This window comes from Camelus dromedarius, chromosome 1, assembly GCF_036321535.1.
Source record: "Camelus dromedarius isolate mCamDro1 chromosome 1, mCamDro1.pat, whole genome shotgun sequence".
Lineage (NCBI taxonomy): Eukaryota > Metazoa > Chordata > Mammalia > Artiodactyla > Camelidae > Camelus > Camelus dromedarius.
This window is the reverse complement of record NC_087436.1, coordinates 32,394,268-32,406,722: the sequence shown is the minus strand read 5'-3', so window position 1 is coordinate 32,406,722 and position 12,455 is coordinate 32,394,268. Positions and strand designations below refer to the sequence as shown.

At 33.3% G+C, this 12,455-nt stretch overlaps 1 protein-coding gene across 2 annotated transcripts in view; it reads right to left on the bottom strand.

Moving 5' to 3' along the window:
* Positions 1–2,052: 2,052 nt before the first annotated feature.
* MFSD8 (major facilitator superfamily domain containing 8) overlaps positions 2,053–12,455 on the bottom strand; it is an 82,652-nt gene continuing 72,249 nt past the window's right edge. For both annotated transcript variants that reach the window (XM_010977668.3, XM_010977669.3), the window contains 5 exons: positions 11,177–11,285; positions 8,746–8,880; positions 5,968–6,071; positions 5,634–5,881; positions 2,053–3,486 (listed from right to left, as the gene is read on the bottom strand). In XM_010977668.3, coding sequence (XP_010975970.1) covers positions 3,280–3,486; positions 5,634–5,881; positions 5,968–6,071; positions 8,746–8,880; positions 11,177–11,285 — 803 coding nt within the window. In that variant the 3' untranslated portion in view covers positions 2,053–3,279. The remainder of the gene's footprint in view (positions 3,487–5,633; positions 5,882–5,967; positions 6,072–8,745; positions 8,881–11,176; positions 11,286–12,455) is intronic.

The following is a 12,455-nucleotide window of genomic DNA, read 5'->3' as shown; positions in this document are numbered from 1 at the left end:
ACTAAAAGAAAAAAACAGAGTCCTGATGACATTATCTGGATTCCTAGCTCCAACCATGCACAGAGTTAGAATACCTAACTCTTACTTGCCACCAGAGGAGTCCTAATGCTTGAGGCCTAAAGGTCTTGAACTGTCTCTCCATAGACTCAACTAACAGAACTTTTTCTCAATCACTATACTCTAGCCACCCTGGACCTATTTTTAGTTCTGGGAAAGCCCCAACATCTTCCCACCTCCAGGGCTTTGCACACATCATGCCTTCTACCTGAAATGCACTTGTCCCACTCCACCAATCTAAACCATTCTCTTCCACCAGGCCTTAGTTAAATCATTACTTTCTTAGAAAAATATTCCCTGACTTTCCCATTCAGCTACATCGCCTTCATTACTCCCTACACCTCTCTTTCATCGCCCTTTCCTTGAGCATTATCATTTGTGTTATCATTTGACTAATGTCTCACTTTCCTGCCAATATGTAAGTCTAATGAGGGCAGGGGCTTTGTGTATTGTGTTTACTGTTCCGCTCCCCGCAGTGGCATGGTGATTGGTGCATACTTGGGCCCCTTGTATATATATTTAAAGGATAAATATGAATAAGTAATCTTTTAAGGCTTTAGGTACAAATATATAATAATCTTGTTTATTAGAAAATATACAATCACAATGTAAGATACATTCAATTACAAATAAGTCTGTAATAGTTAAAAATGGTACCCAAAATAAGTTAATGTATTCTTAATGATGCATCTCTACAGATGCAGATAAGTAGTTTATCTCCTCCAAAACAAAAAATAACACACAGATTTACTTCACTCCTCCAATTCACTGCAAGAGAACTGGAGTTTATTTTTCAATGTAGCCAGGCTTAACAAGGTCACATAGAAACACTTTATCAAGTTATAAATCCCTTCAACTATGAAAATCATTTTTTCTTATCAAGTATAAGTTTAGATTTTTAAAAACATGTCTTTTCTTAATAGTAATTTTTAGAAGTTTTTTTATACTTAAGGTATCCTATCATCTTTTTCAACTTATACTCAACTTGTCAACTCAAGATCTCAACCAGGTGATTTTTCTCCTCAAACTTTACCTCACTGCTCTCTCCTCCACCCCATGTCACTTCCTTTGTGCCAAGATGTGTGTTGGTGTAATCCTCTGGAGAAGAAAGTACTCTCAATAAAAAGGAAGGTGGCAGTCATTTTTCCAAGGTTACAGTTTTATCTGAATTTTATAAAATTTTATAAATCTTCAGAAGTTGGGAAACTTCTCTGTCATATTCTTGCATGGAAACAGTCTAACTATTAAGCTAAGATAAATGCCCCAGTCAATAAGCTTCAAATTATGTTTCTCAAATATTTCTGCTAATAGGAGTCACTGGTATAAGTAACTTTTAATTTACCCTACAATTAGCATTTAAGTGACTGCTCCTGCAACTTGATGGGCTAATTCATCACTATGAAAAAAAACAGTAAAGAATGTAGACTTTGTGGGAAGGATATAGCTCAAGTGGTAGAGCACATGCTTAGCACACACAAGGTCCTGGGTGCAATCCCCAGTACCTCCTCTAAAAATAAATAAATAAATAAATCTAATTACCTCCCCCAACCCCCCAAAAAAGAATGTAGACTTTGAAGATAGACTGTTACTGAGACAAGTACCTTAATTTCTCTGTGCCTCTGTTCCTTCATCTGTAAAACATCTTCACTCTATAAGACTGCTATGAGAATTAAACAGTACATTGCACATTACCTGGAATATGGAAAGAGCTCTCTAATATGGTAATCATTTTGCAATATATAAGTGTATGAAATCAACATGTTGTACACTGTAAATTTATCCATGTTATATGTCAATTATATCTCCATAGAGCTGGGAAAACAAATAAACAAAAAGACACAGAGAATAAGTAACCATTTACAAGCCAAGGAGAGCAGCCTCAAACAAAACCCACCTTGCTGATACCTTGATCTCATACTTCTAGCCTCCAGAACTGTAATAAATTTCTGATACTCAAGCTACCCCCCAACAAAAAAAAGTACAGCAAACTTAGTATAAAGTGCAGATTATAGTGTTTACTCTCAGATTTGAAAATATGTATATCTTACAGTAGGAAACATTTGGAAAAGTATTTAGAAATATTTTTACATTTCGGGGTAATATTGATTATCCATATAAATAGTTCTGTACTAGTCCCTATTAGCAGCATTCAGCTTACTCAGAGGTAGAAATGTATACATAGAAAGTGTGATTTAGCCAACTTCTAATAAACTCAGTAAACAGATTAAAGCCATTTTATCTCAAATACTGATTAGACAGGGACTGTCATGGCCTGCAGTTCTGAGTAGCTATGCTGACACAGATTGAAAACTTGCGTCTTCCCAGTACCGAGAGATAGGAAAAGTAAATAAATGGTTTTTCTCTAGAATTTAAGGGAATTGAAAAATGCCAATAATTTTAACAGTTTTCTGTTCAATATATGTATACAATAACACATACCTGGCTTATGTTTCTAAAGTGAATTATTTATTAGGACTTGAAAGAAAAAAAGTAAGTTATCCCTACCTAAGGTAGTGAAATCCGTCCTGATCTCTTAATCTGCTTTATTGCTCAAATATGAACATTACTCACACTCATCCATTAATTTAGGGGTTACTCAATGAGATCCTGAACTAAAAGAAGACAGTAAGTGTAGTATTAAAACTAATGACTTATAGAAGTCAAGGCAGGATGGCAGGAATGGTAAGTGGAAAATATAAGAGTCATAATTTTGCTTCATAAGGAAAACTTGATAATAACAAAAAGCATTTTTAAATTAACAAAAAGGAGGTACATTTGAATAAAAGTACCTCTATTTAGGTAAACAATTTCTATAATTTCATTCTATTACAGGTAATTCATACAGAACTGTCCTTATGGTTTTACTGCATAGACGGTCTCTCATTACTTTAATGACACCTCTGCAGTTTGAATTAAGACTACAACCTCACATTCGTAGACCATTGTCTATTCACTCATGAGTCCATGCCACCCAAAGAAAATGTTATATGAAGACTATTTCTTTTTTGAGATAAGAAAACTATGATCCAGAATTTTTACATTATCTTGCTATTCACAATTAAGCATAGAATGCCCTGTGTTATTCAACATATTTTCTGGTTATTCAAAATATACAGTATCTGCAACCTGACTTTAGGAAACTGACTCATAGCAATAGTCTAGCTGAGCCTTAGAAGAGAAAGTTTCACACAGCAAGTACATTCCATCCTAGTCTCAGCTAGGTTACTCTTGACTCCTTCCATGCCGTATGGAATATGCGATGAGTCTTTTGTAAACCACACCCAGGAGTGTGATGGTAAGCACCACCATTCCACACACAAGGCTGAAGGCCCACCGTGGGCCCCAGGAAGTGTACACTTGGCTGATGAACACGGGTCCAAGAATCCGTGCTGCACTTCCAGAAGCTGTTAACCAGCCCATGTACACACCCTGTGAGGGGAAAAGCAGATTGATACTTAGGTGTAGTTATTTTTAAAACAAAGATGATGCTACTATTAGCAAACTATGACAAATTCACAAGAATCGCTTTCTCCATCTGTTATTTTTAAATTAAATATAGAGTGCCTCTCTATAAATATAGCAAATAATGAACAATAAACTTACTTGATAATTCTCAGGTTAGGAATAATAAAAGTAGCATAAAAGGACAAACATTGTCTGCTGAAGTCCTGGAAACAGTATAATTTATTAATTTACCTTTTAGGGCTAACATTTATTTTCTATTTGCTATCTTCCAGATACTGTTAGGTGCTTTACGATATATTATTTCCAACGTTCACAAATTTCTATGACTGGTGTTATCCCCATTTAACAAATGAGGAACTAAAGCTCAGAAAATTCAAGTAACTTATCCAAGAGATTTGAAGCCTTATTTGGCTGAATTTCCACTATACCATAATGTCACTGTTCCAACTACTGTATCCAAAACTATAGCCGATACAATCTACCCAGGAATGTGCAGTGCAGCATTACTTTTAATATCCCCCAACTGAAAACAACCTAACTGTCTGCCAATGGTGGATTAACTAAATAAATTCTGGTACACTTAATAAATGGAATGCTAAGCAGTTGCTTTAAAAGAAGAAGGTCTTATACAGAATAAGATCTTATAATGAGAATAACATCTATACACGTTGACGTGGAAAGAAGGCTATGGTATATATTAAGCAAACAAACAAAAAAATCCAGGATGCAGAAAAAAGTTTATGTATATGAGATGTAATCCATTTTACCTTTTTTAAAAAAGGCATGAGTGTGGATATGTTTGAAAAGGCATAAAAAATGTCTTGAAGGGTACAAATGAAGTAGACAGTGGTTGATTTTAGGATGAAGGTAAGGGGAGCCTTCCTTTTCTGCTATATATACTTCAAGTTACTTGAATTACAACCATCATATATTGTTTTTGAAATTAATATGCTTTTATTCTTGCTTTTGGAAATCTGAAAACATAACCTTATAGATTAAGAAACTCAGAAATTACCAAAATGTTTTGCCTATTCTTATAGCTTAAAAACACTGGCATTAGATTTTTTTCTCTTTGCTTTATTTCAATACAGAAACACTAATTCCTACCATGAAAATATAAAACTATCAGTTTAATTTTTATAAAGAGGAAGATACTATTTTTATGTTGTTGCCATTTAAATAACTGGTACTAAAAAGACAAGTCAGAGTATAGCCTAGAAATAATGTAAATGTACAATAACAGGAACATGACTGAATAAATGATGGTACATACATAGATGAAATGTGACTCCATTAAAAATAATTCTCTAAAAGAAAATGAAATGTCATGGGAGAATACTTATAGCATATTGTTATTTTTTTAAAAAGCAGATTATAAAATAGTATGAATGATATAATCCTATTTTTGTGTTAGACATACATACACATACATAAAAGACTGGAAGTAGAAATATATTTCATCAGAACATTGGTAGTAATTGATATTTTTCTCCATTTTGCTTCTATACTTTTTCTAAATTTTACTTAATGAATATGAAAATTCTTATAATAAAAACTAACTTTAAAATACACATAAGTGCAATGCATTTTTCACACCATTGTGTTCTCATCTCTTAATAACTGTCTTCAGGGCCAGATGAAATTAAGTCTAGATCCAAATCTGCCTATCAGTTTTGGTTTGTTAACTGTTGCCTACTTTAAGAATGAGTTTCTGTAATTTATGCTTGAACTCAGTCTGAGTTCAAAACACCTTTGAGTTCTAATGTAAAGTACTTTTTGTTAAATTTCAGCATACAAATTCTGTAAGTACTTTTGGCGGTGGAAGGAGAGGTAATTAGGTTTGTTGGTTTGTTTGTTTATTTTAATAGAGGTACTGGGGATTGAACCCATGACCTGGCGCGTGACAAGTATGTACTCTAACACTGAGCTATACCCTACCCCGTCAAATCCTATAAGTACTTTATAAAAGTTGTGGGATTTTTAAATTTAAAATGCTGAGTATGATAAAAATCCCCTAAATCAGCTTGTGTGAAAATAGAGAATGGTATTAATAAACATGAGTGCTTACAAGTTTATCTTACACAATTGCAATGTCTGGGTAACTGACTCACCTGGGGTTTTGGTCCCAGAATTTTTGAATATAATGTATAGGACATAACATTGCAGGATGGATAGCCTATTCCAATTAGCACAGCTGATGTGAGGAATTGGGCCAGATAGATCATGGGGGTGTAGAGGCACCAGGCTTGTTCAATTGGGCAACCAGTTGGTCCTTCATTGTGATCTTCTCTTGGTGACTTCCAAAGAGTAATAATTATTTCCCCAAATGTGGTATTAGGGATTGAATTATTATGTAAATCTGTAAAAACAAAATCAGCACAGTGTATTACTTCTTAATTTTAGATGAATAACGGGCTAACATTATAGAATTATGTATGGCTATACCTTCCCACTGTATTTTGGGAAACTGATTTCCCCAAGGTAACAGGATGAAGAAGCCAACCCATACAACGATGAGTCCTCCCAGCAGAATAGCACGCTCGCCAATCCTGTTAAAGAACAGAAACTCTGTAATTTAAAAATGAAACATTATAACACAGTTTAACTACTTTTAGAATTTTTAAAACTATAAATAAAATAATATCATGATACTTTTAGTGATATACTAATTAATATGAATGTAAAATATAATTTCCCACTAAAAGGAACCAGGACTCCTTTAAAAACTGGCTGATTTCAGATCTGGGACAGAAAATGTGCAAGATGAGCCTGAACGTCTAATCATACCAGAAAGCACAGAAGCTATCAGTGACTACTAGATCATGGTAAAAAGACTCAGAGCCAATCTGATGAAGCTGGCCAAGAATTTGACAACATGAACACCAAAAAGAATGGTAATGACAATGACTTAAAACACATAAAAATGTTATAATCTATAAATCCATACTATATTAAAATATAATACTCAGTCACTTTTAGAGGATGTTAGGGAAACAATTCATTATTTTAAAAATCAGTGAATAAAAGGAAAAAATCACCCTGTGTCTCCTATAAAAAGTGTACCATCAGGATAACCAAGTAGTTGGTGATGGGAAGGCTCTCTTTACTCAAAGTATTTCAACAAATAAATAAAGGAATGACAGAATTAAAATACCAGGATTTTGCAATGCTCTATTAACAAATTAACTGATTTGGGGAATGGTCAAAGGTCACCTACATCATAAAAAGAGATAAACATTTCACCTGATGTAAGCACATACCACCACTTATAAAACATTCTTGCCAAAAAATTGAACTCAAACTATATCAAGCTTCTAGATCTAAGTGCCAATTTTCAAGAAATTCAGTAAGTACAGGAAAATATTAAACAAACAAATATTAAACACCACAGGGATTTATTCAGCAAGATCCAAAATGTGGGAAACTACAGGTAAACATCCTGGTCGCTTCAATTTGTAAGGGAGAGAGAAAGAGATGGAAGAGATGGAAAAGAAACCCACAGATTAAAAGAGATTCAGGAAATATAAGAGCCTGAGTCAAGTGAGTACTGTGAAATAAAACAATATAAAACAAAACAAATTTAAACAATTTGAGACAATGGAAAAATTTGAATACTCCCTGGATATTTGATGATACTTAGAAATCACTACTAATTTTTTTAGACATGATAATATTGTAATGTAATGTGTTGTAATGTAATTGTAAACTTTTACAGATACATACTGAAATATTTATGACATGAAATGATGTCTAAGATCAGCTTCAGAATAATCCAGGTGTACGGGACGGGGAGTGTGGAGTAGGCGTAGATAGAAATGAATCCAGACTGTCCAAGGGTTTATAATGTTGAAGCTGGGTAACAGATATCAGAGATTCAGTACATGATTCTCTCTACACCTTTGTGTATGTTAGAAATTTTCCATAACAAAAAGTGAAATATACAAACAAGACCAAAGGCTTCCAAAACCCAACACTTCCATCAGCCTCAGAACACCTACAAAGCTTCCTATCTTTTCAACCTGATCTTCTCCCATTTGCCATTTCTCTCACTCTGCTCCTGGCCTAAATGGCTTTCCTGCTTGTCCCTTAAACTCAGTCTTCTGGAGGAAGAGAGTTCCAGGCCACCGCATGGCTAATTCTCTGACTTCACTGAGGTCTCTGCTTGAATGTAGCTTCCGTTTCAGCTGCCTTCCTGGAGCAATCAATCAAAATAATACGTCCCCTCTCTCCCATCCCTGCCCTTGTCACTTTTTTGTTCTCTTCCTCTGGTCTAGTCTTCATAGTGCTTGCCATGACCTGATTTCACATTTGCATTTATTGGCTTTCCCCCTAGTAGAATACAAGCTCTCTGAATGTATGGAATTGGACAACTTGTAAGGACTCCTATCAGCAGGACCACTCCACTTCTGTAACAAGATGTAATGTATTTACTATTATTGAACTTTGAATATGAATCTATGTCTATGTCTCCATCTGTATCTTGGCCCCTCTACTTGGCACTGTAAGGACAGGAAACTTTGTAGTACTCCCACAGCACCTGGCCCTTAGCACCGATTCAATATTTGTTAATTGACTTTACAACTTTATACAAAAGTTCTGCAATATTATAGAAATATTTTAGAAATAATTAAATTGTTAGAATTATCTAAATTCGTCAACTAATGTCCCTCAGACTATGTGGATGAACTTAATTTTATACAAGCATTTCCCTCATAGTGTGTTCTTTACAGTTGTACTTCTACGAAATGATTCTTGAGAAGAATCTCAAGATCAAAGTTACAATTAACTTTTAGAAATGCTACATACTCTATTTGTCATGCTGGTGATACAGTAAATATATACTGATGATTTAGAAGTTTTAGAGTAAAGAAGTTTGGTAATTTTAACCAGAATTTTCCAGACTTAATCATTAACGCTTTCCTGGTGCATAACATGTATTATCACACAGCAGGAAAATGTTTCATAAAATATAGAAATCATTTAAATAAAACATAGTATACAAAAGACACATTAAAAGACAATTACTTTGTAAAATAACTTACTTTACAAAAGACCATACTATATGGTATAGAAATAGGCTCCCTTAATAAATTTTAAATCTGTACATAATGAGAGAAAAGTTTTACAGTATTTTATTAACACATTCATTTGCATTGTTAGCTCTGTTTTGTGTTTCACTTTTATAAAAAAGACTTGAAATAAAGCCAAAGACAAATGACTTACTTTTTGGAAAGTAATTTTACCCCCATGAAAATAATAACTGCCTCGACTCCAAGAGCAGCAAGTATTATTCCATCATATAATACAGCTTGTTCTCTGGTCCAGGCATACATATCCATTGTTAATGGAGTAACGATGCTAAGAAAAACAAATAAATTATTTTTATTTTGTTTTAAATCATAGTCATTGTCACCTAAAGGTGAAACAAAAGCTTTAATGATAGCAACACATTTAAGAATCTGCATCCCTTTTAAAAGTGATACCAGCTTCACATCTACAAAAATTTTAACACAGTTTAAGGACATTTTGTTGTTACATACACAAGCCACTTAGTTTGGCTGTTCACATTTCTTAAATATTTATTTTAATTATATAAGTAACATATGCACATTGCAAAAAGTCTGAAAAACAGGAAAATGAAAACAACCAACCATAATTCCTACCATTCTAATATAATTAAAAAATCATGGTTTCATTTTGGTTTAAATTGGTCTCTTTCCAATGAAATCATGTTATTATTATTTAGTTATTAGAACCTTCTGGTTCTGATTTTTTTTCTCTTCCTCAGTCTCTTTCATACCTATCTTTGAATGTACATATTCTTCTCCCTACCTCTGAATGATATACTTCCTTTATATGACTGTCTCCTTCCTAGCCAACTTCTTTTACTACTTGCTACCTCCTTCTGTTAACTTGCTACAAAAAGGAATTAAAATATTCATTCTTAAAAAAAAAAAAAGGAACATCACCATTTTTAACTTTAAAATCAGATAAGCTGCTCTGGAAAATAGTTCAGTGATTCCTCAATAAGCTAACATAGAATTATCATATGATCCATCAATTCCACTTCTGCGTATATACCCAAAAGAACTGAAAGCGAAGACTCAGAGACTTGTATACCAATAGTAGCACTATTTTCAATAGCAAAAGGTGGAAATAACCCAAATTTCCACTGACAGATGAATGGATAAACAAAATTGGTTTATACATACAATGGAATATTATTCAGCCATAAAAGGTATGAAATTCTAACACATGCTACAACTTGGATGAACCTTGAAAACATCATGCCAAGTGAAATATGCAAGACACCAAATGACAGAAGTTTGCATGATTCCACTTATGAAGTAGCTAGAACAGGCAAATTCATAGAGAGAGAAAGTAGAATAGAGGCAATCAGGGGCTGAGTGAGGGGGAATGGGGACTTATTAATGGGTATAGCGCTTCTGTTTGGGATGATGAAAAGGTTCTGGAAATGGGTGGCAGTGGTGGTTGTACAGCATTGTGAATGTATTTAAAGCCACAGAATTGCACAGTTAAAGATAATTAAAATGGTACCCCTGAAATGAATATATTATTATATACCAATTCTATCTCAGTTAAAAAAAAATTAAATATGGCAGAAAAACTCTAAGAATCATAGCAGACTCAAAGTTTAACATATGTCCAACAACACAGTTCAACATGGATTAATGGCAAATAAATACACAAGAGAATAAATCATACCCATAAAATTGAAAAAAAAAGTTAAAATGTAAGTTTTATGTTATGTATATTTACCATAATAACATATATGCCCCCCCAAAACCAAATGAGCTAAAACTTTCACATATCTCAATTATTTAAAAAAAAAATCAAGTAGATCCTGCACAAAATGTACTTGAATAGGGGGTGCGGCGGGGTGGGGCTGGGGAAAAAAAGTACTGGCATAATAATGTTACATTATCTTGACAAGTGAACAAACCAAGTTATCAAATGATAATATCACATATTCTGTGTTGGTTTAATGGACATACACACCCCCCAATACTTACAGTTACATAGAAAAAAATGTTGGAAAAAAATACACACTGAAGTATCAGCAGTGGTAACCACCAGGGAGAGGAGGGGATGTGGAAATACAGTCGTAGTGTTTGGTATATTTATAAGATTGTACTATTTTAATAATACAATGGAAAGGTATTTTAAAAATTAAAAAGCCATATGATAACTAATGGTCAACAAAGCCCACACAAGGCAGATATTTTGTAATATGCTAGCTTTTTTCAGGATCAGGGCTTAAACAGAGTTAAAATTTCTAGACTGAACCCAGCATACATAAACAGGGAGCTATTTGGCTTAAAGTTAATTAAATTAATACACAATTAAAGTTTTCTAACTGTTATTTATCATAAAACTCAGAGGAAGGGGAGAAAGACTAGTGAGACAGATTCCTTTATATGGAAGTAATATAAGGAACTAAGATTACAGGCAGAGAATTAAAATTAACTACATTCAAGTTGAAAAGCAAAAAAGTTATATATGCTTTTTACATCATGACAAGGAAAATATGCCTTACATAAGGTTTTTGAGAACATCTATATGCTTGATTAATACTGCATTAAGAAAAACAGGTTACACAATACAATTTAGGTAAAAACAAAATAAAACTTACGTTTCAAAAAGGGCAAAAATAAACAGAATCACGAAAAACAGAACATTGCTGGCCACAACAGCAACTTGATCAATATTTCCTTGAGGGGCTTGAATTTCATCTGTACTTGCTATAGTAAACAAAAGAAAAATTACATTATTTACACATTCAATTTTTCTTACAACATTATTAAGTGGTGTAAAAATTATATGTAGCGAATTCAACAACTAAACATTCAAAATCATTTTTTACACTTCGAAGCAGTTTAAAAGTAATGGAATTTACATGACAGAAATAATTTTTAAATGGCATTTAAAAGTAAAGTGAATTTTCTTCCCAGGACATACACTTCAATTCTGCTACCTACAGGAAATACTCAGATTTTCTACTTGTTGTCTTTCAATGAAAAATAGAACTGTGTTTTTATAGAATTCTATAAAATGATCTCAACTAAATACACGTGCTTTAAATTTCAGTTGCATTTTTGTCTACCTTACCTAAATTTTAAATTTATGAGGACTTCATGAAGACATCAAATAGTTTATTAAATCACTTCTTAATTCTGTGATTCACTTCAATGGATACATATTTTGAAATGGTATGTGAAATTAGTATTAGTAAATACCCTTATGTTTTTACCACAATTTTAAGTCCTTACGTTATCATTTATATTTTTTGCTAAGAACCAACAAGATTTGATGGTGGTTTTATAAATTAGGAAGGCAAAATGTGTATATTCACTTAACTATGTAGTTAAGTAATACACTCAATATAAGCCATATCTGATATAATTGAGTAGTATGAAGCCATATACATGTATTTATATATACCCATCATGCTATTTTATAATTTACCCACTTATTCAGAGTAAACCAGGTAAGTAATACAAGAATGTATTCATTTATACAATCTTTAAGTGTATGTGTAGCAGCAACGGGGACAGGGTGACTTTCCTAAGACACAGTAAGTTTCTGTATTTTTTTTATATGAGTGCCTGCCTTTATATTTCAGGAGAAGTTCCTACTCCAATAATAAGTGAGGTCCGGAAATAGTCTGCTATACTTGGGGGCAGTTAAGCACCTTGGACACTCGACAATGTTATGACCTCCCTTTCTAATCACACAAAGAAAACCGGTCATCTTTGTCCAGGTATTTTTCTGAGGTAGATTCTGGTCCTTGTGAGCCCTGTGTTATTTGGATAGGCCTCCCTGAATCTCAGTCACCACCTAGAAGTCAGTCTTTACTCCTTTGAATCGAATATCAACAATGCCCCATGTCAGTCTGGAGTTTACTTCATATG